The sequence below is a fragment of the Scyliorhinus canicula genome, chromosome 17 (genome assembly GCF_902713615.1).
Source record: "Scyliorhinus canicula chromosome 17, sScyCan1.1, whole genome shotgun sequence".
NCBI classification, from domain to species: Eukaryota; Metazoa; Chordata; class Chondrichthyes; order Carcharhiniformes; family Scyliorhinidae; genus Scyliorhinus; species Scyliorhinus canicula.
Window position 1 is genome coordinate 19765204 of NC_052162.1, and position 19377 is coordinate 19784580.

Below are 19377 nucleotides of genomic sequence, written 5' to 3' on the forward strand. Positions count from 1 at the left end.
GTCAATCATCTCAGCTCCAGGACATCAGTGCAGGAGTTCTTAAGTGTAGTGTCCTAGGCCCTTCCAACTTCTTTATCAATGATGTGACCATCAATTCACTCGGAGACTCGAGTCGAAGTAAACAGTGGTTTTAATCAGCTTACAACTTTGTCTGCCTGTGACCGGTTCAATACTGAAGGCGATCCAGCAGGTCTGCTGCTCTTATACTTCCTATAAGGGACGGAGCCATGGGCGGAACCCGTACATGCTCCACATCTCCCCCTGTGGGTGAAGCCACAGTGGCCCATAGGTGGAGCCATGGTATAATGCAACACAGTATACTGGTGAATTAGCAGTATTTATACATTCACCGCATTCACCCCCTGTAAAAAAAATTAAGCCCGGCGGGGGTGACGGGTTCACAAATTCAATCGGTCCGGCGCCCGGATCTTACGTTGCGACCGCCGAAGCACTGGTGTCGCAGCCATTTTGGGTGGCTGTGGAAGTGGGTCCGGTGCGGGCCTGGGGGTGGACTCCGGGGGCGGTTCTTCCGGAGCTTCGTTCCTGCGGACTGGTGTGCCGGGTGGAAAGGAGCGCGGAAACCAAATAGGTGCGGGGGCGCAGGACACGGGGGGTTGGGCGGGGTATAGTGTGGGGGGTACATTAGTGGTAGTGGTGGAGGAGCCTGCGGGCGCCAGGTCTCGGAGGGAGACGGTATCCTGCCGGCCCTCGGGGTGTTCGACATATGCATAATGTGGGTTCGAGTGTAGGAGCTGGACCCTCAATACCAGGGGGTCGGTCTTATGGGTCCGAACGTGTTTCCGAAGGAGGACAGGGCCTAGTGTCCTTAGCCAGGACGGAAGCGAAGCCCCTGTGGGATGGCAAACAGGAAACGGGAGAACTCATCTATAATGTTAAGAAAATAGGTATTGCGATTATTTGAGGGGAGGGCCCCTTTGAAATCAATACTGAGGCGTTCAAAGGGCCGGGAAGCCTTTACCAGGTGGGCCTTATCTGGTCGATAGAAGTGCAGTTTACACTCCGCACAGATTTGGCAATTCCTGGTTACAGCTTTGACCTCCTCGGTGGAGAAGGGCAGGTTGCGGGCCTTCATGTAATGGGCGAGCCGGGTGACCCCCGGGTGGCAGAGGTCGTCGTGGATAGCCTGTAGTCGGTCGTCTTGCTCGCCGGCGCATGTGCCGCGGGACAGGGCATCTGGGGGCTCGTTGAGTTTCCCAGGACGATATACTATATCGTAATTATAGGTGGAGAGTTCGATCCTCCACCTCAAGATCTTATCATTTTTGATCTTGCCCCGTTGCGAATTATCAAACGTGAAGGCAACCGATCTTTGGTCGGTGATGAGGGTAAACCTCCTACCAGCGAGGTAATGCCTCCAGTGCCGCACGCTTCCACGATGGCTTGAGCTTCTTTTTCGACCGAGGAGTGTCGAAGTTCAGAGGAGGAGAGGGTGCGTGAAAAAAACTCTACCGGCCTGCCTGCTTGGTTAAGGGTGGCGGCGAGAGCGACCTCTGATGCGTTGCTCTCCACCTGGAAGGGGACAGACTCGTCCACCGCACTCATGGCGGCTTTGGCGATGTCCGCCTTGATGCAGTTGAAGGCCTGGCGAGCCTCGGCTGACAGTGGGAAAAGGGTGGCCTTAAATAGTGGGTGAGCTTTGTCCACATACTGGGGGACCCACTGGGCGTAATAGGAAAAAAATCCAAGGCACCTCTTGAGGGCCTTGGGACAGTGAGGGAGAGGGAGTTGTAGGAGGGGGCGCATACGGTCAGGGTCGGCCCCTAGGACCCCGTTTTGCACGACGTAGCCGAGGATGACTAGCCTGGTAGTGCGGAAAACGCATTTCTTCTTGTTGTAAGTGAGGTTAAGTTTTTGGGTGGTTTGGAGAAATCAGTGGAGGTTGGCGTCGTGGTCCTGCTGATCATGGCCGCAGATGGTGACCATATCCAAGTACGGAAACGTGGCCCGCAGCCCGTACAGGGCCACCATTCGGTCTATCGCTCGTTGGAACACCGAAACCCCGTTTGTGACGGCAAAGGGGACCCGGAGGAAATGAAAAAGTCGTCCGTCTGCCTCAAACGCCGTGTAGTGGCAGTCTTCCGGGCGGATTGGCAGCTGGTGGTATGCAGACTTCAGATCCACCGTGGAGAACATGCGGTAGTGCACGATTTGATTCACCATGTCTGCAATCCGGGGAAGGGGGTACGTAACAAGGTGCGTAAACCGGTTAATGGTCTGGCTGTAATCAACCACCATCCGGAACTTTTCCCCGGTCTTGACGACCACCACCTGAGCTCTCCAGGGGCTATTGCTGGCTTCTATGACTCCTTCCCGCAAGAGACGCCGGACCTCGGACCTAATAAATGCCCTGTCCCGCATACTATACCTCCTGCTTCGAGTGGCTACTGGCTTGCAGTCCACGGTGAGGTAGCGAAGAGGGGAGGGGGGTCGATTTTTAGGGTTGCGAGGCTGCATGTAGTGAGCGGGGGCAGGGGTCCGCCAAAACTAAGAGTTAGGCTCCTGAGATTGCACTGAAAATTGAGTCCTAAGAGGAGAGGGGCGCAGAGGTTTGGGAGCATGTACAATTGAAAGTTAGTATACTCGGCGCCCTGTATCGCTAAGGTTGCAGTAGTGCGCCCTTGGATATGTACTGAGTGCGACCCCAGACGAGAGGGAGATTGTTTGCTGCGTCGGGAATATCGGGAGCGAACAGCGTCTTACCAGATCCGGGTGGACAAAGCTCTCGGTGCTCCCGGAGTCGAACAGGCAAGGTGTCTCGTATCCGTTAACCCGGACGGCCATCATGGAGCTCTTGAGATGCTTGGGTCTTGACTGGTCCAAGGTGACTGCACTGAGTTGAGGGTAGTCGGCGGCGTTGGGGCGGCCCCGTGATGACTGTCCGTGCAGGTCGTATGCGTCGAGCGGCGTAGCGGGTGATGGCCAAGATGACGGCCCCCGTTGATCGCACGTGGCGGGCGGCGAAGAAGATGGCGCCCAAGATGGCGGCCCCCATGGATCGCACGTGGCCGGCAGCGTGGGGGAGGATGACCAAGATGGCGATCCCCGTGAGTCGCATGTGTTGTGCGGAGTCGGGGTCGGCAGACACGCTGCCACATTACGGGGTCTGCGGGTCTGAGAGTCGGTGGATCGAGTTTGTGCGTTCGAGTTTGAGTGTTTAGGCTTGGCCAGGCAGACCTTTGTGAAGTGTCCTTTTAGCCCGCAGCTGCTGCAGTTCGCGCGGGCCAGGCATTGTTGCCGGGGGTGTTGACGCTGGCTGCAAAAATGGCAAAAATGGTGGGCGGATGGAAGCGCGGTGCAGGCCTGGGGTAGTCTCTGGTTGGGGGCCCACGAGGGAGTCGCGTGATCGGCTGGGAACGCAGTGAGACTCTGAAAAGCGACCTACAGCGAGGTCGTCCTCCAGGTCCTGGGCCCCTTTTTCGAGCAGGCTCTGCCTCACATAGTTCGATTGGACCCCTGCAACGTAAACGTCTCGGACGGCGAGTTCCATGTACTGAGTGGCTGTAACGGCCTGATAGTTACAGTCGTGCGCGAGGCCTTTGAGGTCGCGCAGATAGTCATCTAGCGACTCCCTGGGGCGCTGGCGGCGAGTAGTGAAGATATGTCGCGCGTAGACTTCATTCACAGGCCGCACGTAGATGCATTCGAGTATCGCGAGGGCCTCAGTATAGGAGGTGGCTTCGTTGAGTTGGGCAGAAATGCGATGGCTCACCCGTGCGTGGAGAAGACTTAATTTCTGTTCGTCCGTGACGGATGATGTCGACGACGTGGCGAGGTAGGCCTTGAAACACCGAAGCCAATGTGAAAACATTTATTTAGCCTCCGCGGCCTGTGGATCGAGTTCCAGTCTGTCAGGTTTGAGGGCTGACTCCATAGTAGTTCTCTAAGCTGATTAAATTGAAGTGACCATCAATTCACTCGGAGACTCGAGTCGAAGTAAACAGTGGTTTTAATCAGCGTACAACTTTGCCTGCCTGCACCGGTACAATACTGAAGGCAGTCCTGCAGGTCTGCTGCTCTTACACTTCCTATAAGGGGCGGAGGTATGGGCGGAGCCCGTACATGCTCCATATCTCCCCCTGTGGGTGAAGCTACACAGTGGCCCATAGATGGAGCCCACAGGATTAATAGGTTGGTATAATGATACACAGTATACTGGTGAATTAGCAGTATTTATACATTCACCACATTCAATGACCTCCCTTCCACCATAATGGCAAAAGTGAGGATGTTCGCAGATGACTGCACATTGTTCAGCAACTCCTCAGATAATGGAGCAATCCATGTCCAAATGTAGCAAGACCTGGACAATATCGAGGCTAGGGCTGGCAAGTTACATTCGTGCCACAGAAGTGCCAGGTAATTGCTATCTCCTCCAAGAGAGGATCCAACCATCACCACTTGACATTCAATGGCATTAACATTGCTGAATCCCCCACAATCAACATCCTGGGGGTTACCATTGATCAGAAACTGAACTGAACTAGCCACATTAGTACTGTGGCTACCAGGGAACGTCAAAGGCTAGGAATCCTACAGTGAGTAACTCACCACCTGACCCCTGCAAAGCCTGTCCACCATCTACAAGGCACAAGTCAGGAGTGTACTCTCCACTCCTAGAACACTATCCACTTGCCTGGATGAGTGCAGCTCCAACAACATTCAAAAAGCTCAACACCATCCAGGACCAAGCAGCCCACTTGATTGCTGCTCCCTTCAACAGTGCGTGTACCAACTACAAGATGCAATGCAGTAACTTACTAATGTTCCTTAGGCAGCACCTTCCAAACCCACGACCACTACAATCTAGTGCGCCCTGAGCCTATTTAGCTCGCCCCAATGTGGAATAGGGTTTTGGAAAGTCACGGGGCTTATAGAGCCACATTCTTGCCGTTTATGGATTTGTGACCCATTGGAATCCTTCTAGTCTGGCAAAGTGACTTGCCACTCCTGCTCTTCTCTGGTAAGAGAGGAAATTGTAAAGTTCCCTCCTTGCATACAGGACCGCCATCATCTCCCTAATACAGCAATGTCAACAGGGGCATGTTGGCTATGTTGCCAGCTCCCAGTTGAAGTTGAACGTGATCATGACAGCCACTGGCAACACTGTCCTTGTCTTGCTATGCGTCTGTGGGTCCTGTTGAAGGCGATGGCAGAATTTAGTCATCACCTCCTTTGTAAATAGTAGGCACCTCGTATATTGCTTCTGGCTGAAATAGAGGTAATGTAAATGCTCCCTGAATATCCATGGTGGTTAAAGTCTTCTGTTGAGAGCACTTTCTCCTTTCCTCTGGACACACTTTCCCCTCTCCAGACTGCTCTATGCTGTGTTGACTTTGCTGTGTTGCAACCTAAGAAGGGCTGCAACTATATTCCTCATAAACCTAGCAGGCTTTCTGTTGACAGAGCAGAAAATCTTCTGACTTTTCAAAATCAGCAAGTCACCGAAAATCCTCTAAGAACAAACCACAGCACTTCCACAACATTTTCAAGTGCAAAGTTAACTCAAAAGCAACTAATTTGCAAGTTGAATGGCCGGCACATCAAATAACACTAGTGAGGGTTCCCTCACTTTGGTTGGATGTGTGTGTTTCAAATTGACAGCATAGGCATGAAATAAGCTCATGAGGCTTACTGTCACAATCTGCCCACCATACATGCTTCCACTGCTCATTCTGTGTTGGCCATTTCAAGAAGTCCAGCTGCCATTATCTCGCTTCGGGACTTGTGTGGTGTCAGCAGTAGTAACTCTACCAAGCCCAATTTTACAGCCTACATGTCTCAATAAGATAACCCCTCATCCTTCTAAACCCCAGAGACTACAGCCCGATCTACTTGATCTCTCCTCATAGCAATCCCAGCAATCAGTCCATTGAACCTTGGTTGCACCCCTGTAAGGCAAGTATAGAACATAGAACATAGAACGATACAGCGCAGTACAGGCCCTTCGGCCCTCGATGTTGCACCGACATGGGAAAAAAAAAACTAAAGGCCATCTATGTCCTGTTTCAGAAACAGAGGCCAAGAGCAGGACTTTTTGGATGGTGTGATTTCCCACATTGCCACCTGGACGGTCAGCAGGAAACACCTTAATGGCCAAATACTACTCTCTTATTCTCCAGTCATATCTCCACCACCACTCACTACTTAACACACATCTTCCCCATAGTTACTGCACCATACTTTACAACACCTCTTCAGACTCAAGACTCACAACTGTTACTTCCCTACACCTTATATTTTGAATGAAATGAAATGAAAATCACTTATTGTCACAAGTTGGCCTCAATGAAGTTACTGTGAAAAGCCCCTAGTCGCCACATTCCGGCGCCTGTCCGGGGAGGCTGGTACGGGAATCGAACCGTGCTGCTTTAAAAGCCAGTGATTTAGCTGTGAGCTAAACCAGCCCCAGTATATTTCCACTGCATATTGTATCATGAAGGGTGCATTCTTTGAATACCTCACAAGACTGTCACTAATGAACTCCTTTCTCCCTTGCTGGAGAAGATCATACAGAACTTCAGACAGCACACTTCTGGCAGAGGAAGCCAAACCAACCTGCACAAAGCCTCCCCCTTTGAATAAAGTGTACATATGCTGGAGTGAATATGGTTGTGGTGACTGGCAATGATTCAGGTGTTGTTGCACAAGATTTCTTCACACCGTAACCACTTTTTCTTTTAATACTTCTCACTCATTTTACACAAGCTACATGACAAATTGCAGGTGTTTCCACCAGCCACTTCTTCCTCTTCCCTCCCTTTGCACTAAAATCTAATCCATGTTTTTAGCTTTCATTGCAGGTGTAAAATAATGTGGGAGCCACTTTCTCAATTGAGAAAGAAGTGTCTATGTTTTTAGCCCATTAAATATTTCAACAATGTGGTGATATTCTGTAGACCAAATTAATTCAGGATCTACAGTGAATCTACATAACTTCCACTTTGCCATTTACTACAATTAAGCAAATTGTTACTCAAGACCTAAACCATTTCCACAGTCGAGGTTCCATAAGAGTATTTTCTTTTGGTGATTTACCTGAGTATTTGGATGGATAATTGACAATCAATGATACCTAATGGCCACATATGTGGTGCTCAGCCTCAATTTTGGGTGACAGCTGGGGCAAAAATAAAGTAAGATTGATCTCGGGTAGGAAGTCGGGGATGGGTGGAGAGGGGTGGCGACACCTCCATCACAAGTCCCCCTTCTGTCTCGGGGTACTTCCGCTCAAGGCCCAGTGACCTTTGGACGTCTTTCCCATCCCCAGGGTATCCCCTGAGACCCCAATTACACCCCTCCCTCTCAAAGAACAAAGAAAAGTACAGCACAGGAACAGGCCCTTCAGCCCTCCAAGCCCATGCCGACCATGCTACCCATCTAAACTAAAATCTTCTACACTTCCTGGTTCCGTATCCCTCTATTCCCATTCTATTCATGTATTTGTCAAGATGCCCCTTAAATGTCACTATCATCCCTGCTTCCACCACCTCCTCCGGCAGCGAGTTCCAGGCACCCACGACCCTCTGTGTAAAAAACTTGCCTCGTAGATCTCCTCTAAACCTTGCCTCTCGCACCTTAAACCTATGCCCCCTAGTAATTGACCCCTCTACACTGGGGAAAAGCATTTGACTATCCAATCTGTCTATGCCCCTCATAATTTTGGAGAACTCTATCAGGTCGCCCCTCAACCTCCGTCATTCCAGTGTGAACAAACTGAGTTTATTCAACTGCTCCTCATAGCTAATACCCTCCATACCAGGCAACATCCTGGTAAATCCCTTCTGCACCCTCTCTAAAGCCTCCGCAGCCTTCTGGTAGTGTGGCGACCAGAATTGAATACTATACTCCAAGTGTGGCCTAACTAAGGTTTTGTACAGCTGCTACATGACTTGCCAATTCTTATACTCAATGCCCCGGCCAATGAAGGCAAGCATGCCGTATGCCTTCTTGACAGCCTTCTCCAACTGTGTTGCCCCTTTCAGTGACCTGTGGACCTGTACACCTAGATCTCTCTGACTTTCAATACTCTTGAGGGTTCTACCATTCACTGTATATTCCCTACCTGCATTAGACCTTCCAAAATGCATTGCCTCACATTTATCCGGATTAAACTCCATCTGACATCTCTCTGCCCAAGACTCCAAACAATCTAAATCCTGCTGTATCCTCTGACAGTCCTCATCGCTATCCGCAATTCCACCTACCTTTATGTTATCTGCAAACTTACTAATCAGACCAGTTACATTTTCCTCCAAATCATTTAGGTATACTACGAACACCAAAGGTCTCAGCACAGATCCCTGCCGAACACCACTAGTCACAGCCCTCCAATTAGAAAAGCACCCTTCCATTGCTACTCTCTGCCTTCTATGACCTAGCCAGTTCTGTATCCACCTTGCCAGCTCACCCCTGATCCCGTGTGTCTTCACCTTTTGTACCAGTTTACCATGAGGGACCTCGCAATACCCCAGACGTTCCCTGCCCTCCCTGTCCTGAAACCCGTATCATTCACCTGTTCTCTGGGTCCTGGGACATTGTGCCAGGCAGTTCCCTGCAGTGTCTTTTCCAGCCACTTCAGCTCTGCACTTAAAAAACTGCAGTGCAACTCACTAGTCTGATTGGCTGGCAGCTCTCAAAGGTGTGACTTCCTCCCAAATGAGGGGCGCAAGTCCCGCCTTATGTCAATTAATGCTCATTGCAGCATAATATGGTTTTGGGACTGCTGGAGTTGGCGGAGACGTGTTCCCCACTGACCCTTCAGAAAGCAGGGCCAAACCCGTCATTGTGACAATTCAGGCCTGAGTTGGTATTGCGCATTGGTAGCGCAAAGAATATATACCATATTCTGTATCTAACGTGTGTTGTTAAGTACGCCATCGTTCATATGTGGTGTCTCATCTTGATAGACACGAATAACAAGGATCAAAATAATCATTTGGTCGTACAGAACTTGAGTATTGTTGACAAAATAGACATGTTGAGGATTTCCGTCTGACACTCATCAGGGTATGCTTGGCAGTTAACCGTCAGGCATCAGTTAACTGATCCATTCTCCTTAACAATGCCTCTTCAATTAGTGTCCAATTTACAAACGATCAACACTCTCTTCTCATGAAGTATAAATTGTCGCTTCCTTTACATTTGCCATTCCTGCAAATGTCCTGATAGGTGCAACTCGAAACACTTTGACATGTCTCTTTTTTTTCAGCAATACTCAAGTACCAAAATCTTCCTCAGCAGGAGTGTTTTATTTTTAAAGTTTTGAGATATCTTATTTATGTCCAATACTTCAAAGGGCTGAACCTTTGGTCCTGAGGCAGAGAATTTCCTGATTCAGCAGTCATGTCTTAGTTTAAAGTGTCTCATTAAGTGCTATTTTTACTCTGGGACGGCTGGGCTGGACAGAATTGGACCAGCTGTCCCAGAGTAAAATTGGAGGCACCATCCGGGATGGCTGCCTGTTGAGGCAAACTGGTTAAAAGTCCTGCCTCACCTCTCTGCAGTTTGTCCCAGTTGTTTGGTTAAATTTAGGCCCTCTAGCCCTCACAATTCATCGCCCACAGCTTCTACCCACCCCCCATAACCACCTCTATGCCCCATTCTAACTCAATAGCAACTCATGCCCCCTACCACCCCATATACTCTCCATTTCAACTCATGGCCATTTCAGTGCACATTATGTGAAGAAACAAAGAGCCTCATAGTAGCAATGGCAGGTGTGAAATATGAGAAAAAATTACCCAATTAATAATTAAATTATCAATAACACAAGTTTAAGCACTACACCTCTGTGCAATAAACATTGAGACACTGACAAAAAATTTAAATTACAGAAAAATTACTTATTATAACCTCATGGAGATGTCAATCAAATAAAGTCAATACTTCTCTGCAATTGTGTAAACATACTCACAATAATTCTTTTATAAGAGAGTCGGTATGCTCAGACGTGAATGAGCATTCATTAGGAGGGTCTTAATTGGACTCAACAATCGCATGTGGTATAACCTCAGACAGGCTACTGTCAGTTTGCCTCCAGTAGCCTGGACAATAACTATCAATACCCAATCCTTTTACTTATATCATGACTGCAGTATTGTGCCTTGAATGCCGTGACCACTACACTGGAAACATTGAGGCTTATTGGATTAATTTTGCTTCTAGGCCTTATTTTGATTCTGTGCAGCAGTCGTGGCTCTTGATTGTTTCATATCCCTTTTCACATGGTTCTGCAACGGTCAGATGGCAATCAAAACCAATTGCACTGCAGCACCAATACTTAATGGATTCTTTCCCGAATGTGTATCATCAGTAAAGGAGCAAAATTTATTTGTTGTGCATTAGAGCCTAGAGTCCAGAATTCAGCTGAGCCATACTCTGAAGTAGAGTGATACAGACTCAAAATGTTAACTCTATTTCTCTTCACAATTGATGCCAGACCGGGTGAGTCTTTCCAGAATGTTCTGTTTTTATTTGAGCCATGCTCTCCATGGTCTCAGCATGAAATTAATATGGTGCCCCTTCAATTGACCCCAAATTGTTGTGCTAAATTCCTTCCTCAAGCCCTGAGACTCTTTCCCTATTGCTCTTTTCAAGCTTCTTTTCCAACTGCGCCCTTCTTTGATGATTATCAAAATGATGCTCTTAACTTTTATAAGTGAGACAGGCTTTCAACCTCCCATTATCACCCACTAGGTTCCTCTGATCCTTCTTCAGTCACTGCTTCCTAATTCCCATTCCTCCTGTAACTATCTAGCCACTTGCCATTACACTTAACCCTATCATTGCTCATGTCAGTACTCCTGCTCTCACCCTGACCCTTTCAATTTTGAATTTTGAGGTCCCCCTGCTGTGTGTTTATCTCACCCCCTCCCCTTCTCGAGGCAACATGCATGCTTAATTTTTGGGAACCCTCATGAGAGCATCCAATACCTACTCCTGATCTTTCAGCTACTGGCATACAGGATCCAGAATGTTACAATGAATGTTACTGTGCCTTCTATCTCCCGACACCAGAACTTGAACTTCCAGGATCAAGTGCCTCAGGTGACTGACCATATCTTACACACCATTCTGTGCACAATTGCTAAGAATTGAGGAAAATTAAGATTAAAAAATGAAATTGAGATATATGACTCTATGACTGAGGAGCTATCTGAAGGGGTGTTTTGATATGTGGGGAAAAACAAGTGGTTACCTATATGACTAGGGGGAAAACAATTGTGGATAGAAGAGGTGAGTTCAAAGTGGATAGATAAGAAAATTGGCACTTATATGCTAAAAGCTGCGTCCAGAGGGTTGGTAACATCAAAGGGAAAGAATGTTATATTCATAGCACAATAACTGGAGAAAGGCGCACAGTAGAAGCAGCTACCATCGTAGCCACATCCAGCTGCAGAAAGCAGGTTCTCCCGAAAATAAATTATTGCTAAAAGGCTGCTGTTTAAATTTCAAAACTCAAACAGCGAAGATTATTCCTTCGCTGAAACTGAACACTGCTTACCCAATAATCTGTGTGTTGGAATAATCTGCTGGATTTAGCTAATAAGAATTATATATTGTTGGATGTTGTTTGGGAAAGAGGAATACTTCTCAGAGTGTAGGAAACGTAGTAGTTGGGAACAAGGGGTAACTTTGTGAGATATTGTATGTATAGCCATTAGCGTAATTAAGTGTACTGTTGCAGTGTATTATAGTCCTTCCTATTATGTACTTTTCTTTTAATAAATATTCTTTATTCATTGATCACAAAACGACTGGACTATTCCACCCTGGTTTGCATATCTTTTCGCACATTATAACAAATTGAAAATATACATCACTAAGACCCGGTGTTCTAAGTTATTTTTTTGGATGTGCTCACATTTAATCAGCAGGGTTTTTATCACGACCATCATTGCCCAAAGAGGACTTCCTCTGCCCAAGACCTATGTGCTATGGAGAACCCTCTAACATGGCCTGTACAGCCCCAGAACAGTACTTGAAATATGCCCCCAACAGCATGGCCTCAGTTCCGAGTCAGTATTGCATTCTTCCATTTAGCTTTTGTCCCCAGACAGTCTTTCAGACTTCCACTCTATTCCTTGACTACCCCCTTAGCTTGCGATCAACAGTCAGGGAACAAAATTCCAAACTACTTTTCTGCCGACAAGAACATAGAACATTACAGCGCAGTACGGGCCCTTCGGCCCTCGATGTTGCGCCGACCTGTGAAACCATCTATAGCCTATCTGACCTACACTATTCCATTTCCATCCATATGTCTATCCAGTGACCACTTAAATGCCCTTAAAGTTGGCGAGTCTACTACTGTTGCAGGCAGGGCGTTCCACACCCCTACTACTCTCTGAGTAAAGAAACTGCCTCTGACATCTGTCCTATATCTACCACCCCTCAATTTAAAGCCATGTCCCCTCGTGTTGGTCATCACCATCCGAGGAAAAAGACTCCCACTGTCCACCCTATCTAACCCTCTGTCTATCTTATATGTCTCTATTAAGTCACCTCTCAGCCTTCTCCTCTCTAACGAAAACAACCTCAAGTCCCTGAGCCTTTCCTCGTAAGACCTTCCCTCCATACCAGGCAACATCCTAGTAAATCTCCTCTGAACCCTATCCAAAGCTTCCACATTCTTCCTCCAGGAGCGGCCGTACCAGAGTTATGTACAGCTGCAGCATGACCTCGTGGCTCTGAAACTCAATCCCCCTACTGATAAAGGCTAGCACACCATATGCCTTCTTAACAGCCCTATTAACCTGGGTGGCAACTTTCAGGGATTTATGTACCTGGATGCCGAGATCTCTCTGTTCATCTACACTACCAAGAATCTTGCCATTAGCCCAGTACTCTGCATTCCTGTTACTCCTTCCAAAGTGAACCACCTCACACTTTTCCGCATTAAACTCCATCTGCCACCTCTCAGCCCAGCTCTGCAACTTATCTATGTCCCTCTGTATCCTATAACATCCTTCAGCACTATCCACAACTCCACCGACCTTCGTGTCATCTGCAAATTTACTAACCCATCCTTCTACACCCTCTTCCAGGTCATTTATAAAAATGACACACAGCAGTGGCCCCAAAACAGATCCTTGCGGTACACCACTAGTAACTGAACTCCAGGATGAACATTTGCCATCAACCACCACCCTCTGTCTTCTTTCAGCTAGCCAATTACTGATCCAAACCGCTAAATCACCTTCAATCCCATACTTCCATATTTTCTGCAATAGCCTACCGTGGGGAACCTTATCAAACGCCTTACTGAAATCCATATACACCACATCAACCGCTTTACCTTCATCCACCTGTTTGGTCACCTTCTCAAAAAACTCAATAAGGTTTGTAAGGCATGACCTACCCTTCACAAAACCGTGTTGACTATCGCTAATCAACCTGTTCTTTTCAAGATGATTATAAACCCTATCTCTTATAACCTTTTCCAACAGTTTACCCACAACCGAATTAAGGCTCACAGGTCTATAATTACCAGGGTTGTCTCTACTCCCCTTCTTGAACAAGGGTACAACATTTGCTATCCTCCAGTCTTCCGGCACTATTCCTGTCGACAAAGACGACATAAAGATCAAGGACAAAGGCTCTGCAATCTCCTCCCTGGCTTCCCAGAGAATCCTAGGATAAATCCCATCTGGCCCAGGGGACTTATCTATGTTTACACTTTCCAAAATTGCTAACACGTCCTCCTTGTGAACCTCAATCCCATCTAGCCTGGTCGACTGTACCTGAGTATTCTCCTTGACAACATTGTCTTTCTCCAGTGTAAACACTGACGAAAAATATCCATTTAACGCTTCCCCTATCTCCTCTGATTCCACACACAACTTTCCACTACTATCCTTGATTGGCCCTAATCTTACTCTAGTCATTCTTTTGTTCCTGATATACCTATAGAAAGCCTTAGGGTTTTCCTTGATCCTATCCGCCAATGACTTTTCGTGTCCTCTCCTCGCTCTTCTTAACTCTCCCTTTAGGTCCTTCCTGGCTAACTTGTAACTCTCAAGTGCCCTAACTGAGCCTTCATGTCTCATCCTAACATTAGCCTTCTTCTTCCTCTTGACAAGTGCTTCAACTTCCTTAGTAAACCACGGTTCCCTTGCTTGACAACTTCCTCCCTGCCTGACAGGTACATACTTATCAAGGACACGCAGTAGCTGTTCCTTGAAAAAGCTCCACATTTCGATTGTACCCATCCCCTGCAGTTTCCTTCCCCATCCTATACATCCGAAATCTTGCCGATTAGCATCATAATTGCCTTTCCCCCAGCTATAATTCTTGCCTTGCGGTATATACCTATCCCTGCCCATCGCTAAAGTAAACATAACCGAATTGTGATCACTATCACCACAAGAAACTGACTTTTTTCATTCATGGCAAATTAAGTGCCCCCGCCAGCCACAATTCCGACTGCTGGTGAGTGTGGAAAATTCCACCCATATTGTTCCTTCTAGATTAAAAATTGTCACAGAATAGTGGAGAATTTGTAGTGCACCTGTTATATTCTCACTCTGACTCTATTGGTAATGTGTTACAAGGTCTGGAAATAGGTAAAGGTCTGGATAACTTGGCCTTTATAATCCAAAACTTGCACCTCCTTGTTCTATTGCTTTCAAAAATGTTTTTATTCTTTGAATTCCTCTCTCTTCCTTCTCCCTTGACCACAGCCTAAAACAAATCATGGTTTTCCAGCCCTCCTTTTGTGATCAGGAAGACTGAACAATCTGCATTGCTTTCACAAAGGTTTTGAAGGTTGGTTGTAGAGTAATAAAGGTGAGAGTCTTGCTATAGAACTCCAACCTGCCATGTTGGTTTCCATGAAATGGTGGAAAAATAACTTGTGGAAATCAAAGCATAACTCACAATAAGAAAAATGCATAAGCTAATATTAGGGAGTAAACTTTCGCCTCAAACATTGCCATCAATTACAGTTCAGATACAGCTGTTTTTTCTGCAATTTAGTAGTCCATACTTACTGATGCTAAAGAGTAGCAACACTTTCATGCATAGGAACTCATCTTGAGAGAGTTGAAGCCACTGAAACTCCTGGGACAGTCGCTGCATTTCCACACAGAGATTATACATAGTTGATTTTTGCATCCGTTGCCTGTAAATGCACGAAAAAAACATGAACAACAGCTGGTGGCAGAGACTGCAGCACAATTTCTATGCTTCCTCCATAACCAGTACAAAAATGTAATAGTAACCAATTTTATTTGTTACTTAAAATGTTCAATATCAGAACGAATTCTACTTAGTCATTATACACCATTCACTGATAAATATGGTTATCTAGCATTAAAATGCATAATTTAGGTATTTCCGTTGAAATGGTTCAGTAACTTTTGCAAAGAGAAGTTTTTTGTCTGGAAGATTGTTAGTATACCTCCTTTACAGAGCATTCATCAGTCTTTTAGTGAAAGGATGTTGCTTATCTGCTCTCTCTAATCAATGCTAAATATAAAGTTCTGTACCCCTGGGTGCTATCAGCCCTTTCCCCAGGAAAACCAAATTTCACCCAGAATGTATTAAATTGCTGTAATGAACGAGAATGAATATGTATCTTGATACCAACATGCATTGCTGAATCATTTGCAAAGGGATATAACTGGGTGAACGATGGTTTTCAAAAAATGCTTCCCTTTAAAGAATCGAAGTGCCCCATACCGGAGGTAACCTAACTTAATCATTGCATCTTTTCTTCATTGCCAGGATTTACTGAGCAATACTGCCTCATAAACATGGTACTTTAAAGTGAGAGAAGACAAGCACACAGGATAAATTAACTAAAAATCCATTTTATCTGTAAGACTGAAAAGAAAGTCAGTAAATCAGGACTGGGCAAAGTTAATCGCTTTGCGTAGGTTCTCCAAAAGCAAGACTGAGAAACATTCATGAAGATTTTGATAGTTCCTGGATCAAAGGAATAAGGGTGGAAATCTGAAATAAACACATAACACAAAATACAGAATAGGATTGGCATAGGGAAAGGATTACTGTTATACATTTTATAAACTCTTTTGTTATATCATGCACAAACATTTTCATTGTAGACCTACTTGATAATCTTGTTGGTGACATTGGCACCACAGTTTAAATATCAACCTTGCACATGTTTGCACATCCTTTAAGTATCATTTTGCTGTTTTATCTATTTTCATCATGATATTTACATGTTATCTATCTATAATGCTTTTCGTGTTATACTAAAGTAAATGTTTTTTACCATCTGATGAATGTGAATTTTGATTGGTAACGTAACTGATCCCGTGCTGGTTTTCCAGGGACTCTTGTTCAGGTCCTTTTTTCCTGAATCAGGAGCACTGCTCGATGAACTGGGAATGGACATTCTAAAATTGGTCCCTCGAAGTGTTGAGTTAATTCTCTTGGCGAGAGTCTATTTTTATTTTATAAATAAATTAAATTATTTTGGCCTGATCCAATAAGGCTGACGCATAAGGGCTTTATAGCAGCACCCAACCTATAAATAAAGTCATATTAAAATTACCACTTTATTTTAAATATGTTGAGTTACTTATCTCCTGAAAGCTTTTGCTGCATTTTATAATAATAATTAAATAATTTTAAGCTAGCTTTTGGCTGCTGCTTTAAGATTCCTAAATTCTGGTGGGTTTAATGGGATCAAAGGATGTGGAGGGTGGGGGGAAAGTGGGAACAGATTACTGAGTTGGATAATCAGCCATGATCGTAATGAATGAGAGAGCAGGCTCGAAGAGTCGAATGGCCTCCTCCTGCTCGTATTTTCTACGTTTTTTCTATGTTTCAAAGGAAAGCTACAATCACAGGAAGAGCACTACGTTAAATTGTGGCTTGATGTCTGTGATTTTCATTCATTGTATACTGTGCAGCAAGTGCAATTATGGTTTCCTGTTTAAAGTGCAAAGTCACGGAATTGGTCCTCACATCGCTGTTTTATGAAGTTGTATATTGATGAGATGCCATTTAACAAGTACAGTTCTCGACAACCAGGAGCCGAAGCCATATAACTCACAGTTATATATTACAAGCCTTGCATACAGAACTTACTTCCTGCAAATTTAACACATACTTCATGTAAAACTTGTCTGTTATTGTTTCTCCATCATGGTATTTCCATCACATCCTTTTCATTACTTAAATATCCTAGGACTCCTTTATACTGCTTTGTAAGGAATGGGTTAATTCTGTTCACTGTAAGCATACAGGATGTTTACTGGAACATAAATCCCCAGATGTTCAAACACAGTTCTCCAGCCATGCAATGCTTGTTTAATACTTCATTTATCCAATTATTTGCAACAACTTGCTGACTTTCCCAATTGCTTAGTGATTAGACTTGATTTACTTCACTGTATAAATATCAGGCCCTTTTGCTCGTTCGTTGGACTTCACCTTGGACTAGAGTCGCGACAGGTGCTAGGAGCCAAATCTCGAAGCCGCCGTCAACGCAGGGGTCCCCAATGAGCAGAAGGGCATGAAATTCTTGTTTTATATTCTTATCTGTGTTATTTTTGCTAATAGAGTGGACAAATGTCTGTCGTTGTTCTCTTTACTACACTGAATCCGAATCATTAAGAACCCTTGGAGTAATAAGCATATACATGCTTATATATCAGGGCCACCGAAATACTCTTGAAATCTGCAAGCCTTCCTGACCAGTTCTTCAAATTCCAAAGATTTTCCGAACAGTCTAAGATCCCACAAATGAATACCTCTTTTTGACTGGCATCTAAGTGTGTCTTGGGAATCTCTAATTTGACAGAAGTGGGGAATATGAGGAATGTGTGTTTTGGCTTACTGTTGAACACCTGATTGCTGTCAGCAGTAAAGGGAGGCAAAATCCATAAGCCTGAACTTCCCAAGTTTCGAAACACTGCTTGTAACCTTCCAGGGGATCATTAAATTTGACGGTTACAAGATAATGGCTTTTTTTATATAATAATCTTTGCAATTATAATTCTTTAACATTCTGATTCTTCGCATAAAAACTGTGCCTTGAAATTGTGACAAGAAAAGGTGTGCCATAATCTAAGAGTTTTAATACCAGTAACTTTCAAGCACCCCAGCATGGATTTGGGGGAAACCCCAAAGATACTCTGGAGATTCCCTCTTTGAACATCTCAGGTAAGGGCTTGCATGGCAATTACCCAGATGTGCAAACTTCCTCTGGGCAATTGCCCTGTACTGGGAATCATCCGAAAAAGCAATTTAAATTGCAAACTTTGGATGGTTCTGGCTATGTTACACAAATAATTGCCCAGAAAGAGTCAGAAGAATTAAAACCTCTTCTAACTTCTGGTAAAGTCCCTGACAGCTCCCCCATGCCCCAAATCCTTGAGTCCGCAGTGGACTCCCCCTGCCCCCAAGGGACTTCCACACAAAACAAGCCCATTGTATCCCCCCCAACCCATGACAACCCATGGGATTCCCCACCGACCAGACTCCTCAAGCAGGCCCGACCCGACTCCCCATACTGACCCAACTGCCCCCCCCCACGCCCCCCTCCCTCCCTCCCACCCATTGGCCCGGAAGTCACAAAAAAAAGGGTGTGTTCTTATTCAACCTGATGGAGCTGGACTTTGATGCTGGACCTCAAAGATAGCTGTGCTGCCTGGATGTCGCCTGTTCTAAGTTGCAAGATCAGATGAGCACGGATGAAAAAGGTGAGTGGGCATAAAGTGGCAAATTGACGTTGATTGTCACTCCGTGAAAGTCACAGTCCAACAATTTGGTGCATGAATTATCAAATCTGTTCACCACATATTTTTCAATCACGTCTTCAATGTATAAAAAAAGAGAAAACTGTTTTTCTCAGGATCTGACTAATTGAAGAAATGCAATTGATCTCTAAATGGCAAATTAGATACTCATATATGCACTTTAGCAATAGGGCAACTGATTATACATTATTTGATATTATAACTTTAAAATAGGACATCCATCGACTTCTTGGGTAGGCAATGATGGATTGTCTATTAGTATCCTCTTTTCAGATACTGGCAGTTCTGCTGTCATATCTTTTACACTTTCTAATTTTTTTCTCAATAAATGATAGGCTACATAGGAAACATTGTCAGCGGGATTCTCCGTTGGCGGATTCCTACGCTTCAGCGACAGCGCACCCATGTCTGCAAGTTTCCCAACGGCATGGGGGTGGGCAAAATGGGAAACCCCATTGGCTGGCTGTGGGAACGGAAAATCCCATTGCCGGAGGGGGCGCGCCGCACCGGAAAACAAGGCTGGCGGGATGGAGAATCCCGCCCTGTATCTTTGAGTTAGTTAAGCAAAGACTCATCATCCATTCAATATTCACTTCAGCAATATTTGCCAGGCTAAAATAAA

At 45.4% G+C, this 19377-nt stretch overlaps 1 protein-coding gene across 2 annotated transcripts in view; it reads right to left on the reverse strand.

The window, feature by feature from the left end:
- The window catches only part of ar (androgen receptor), a 487117-nt gene that overhangs the window by 53568 nt on the left and 414172 nt on the right, over window positions 1-19377 (reverse strand). For both annotated transcript variants that reach the window (XM_038774355.1, XM_038774356.1), the window contains one exon: window positions 15012-15142. In XM_038774355.1, coding sequence (XP_038630283.1) covers window positions 15012-15142 — 131 coding nt within the window. The remainder of the gene's footprint in view (window positions 1-15011; window positions 15143-19377) is intronic.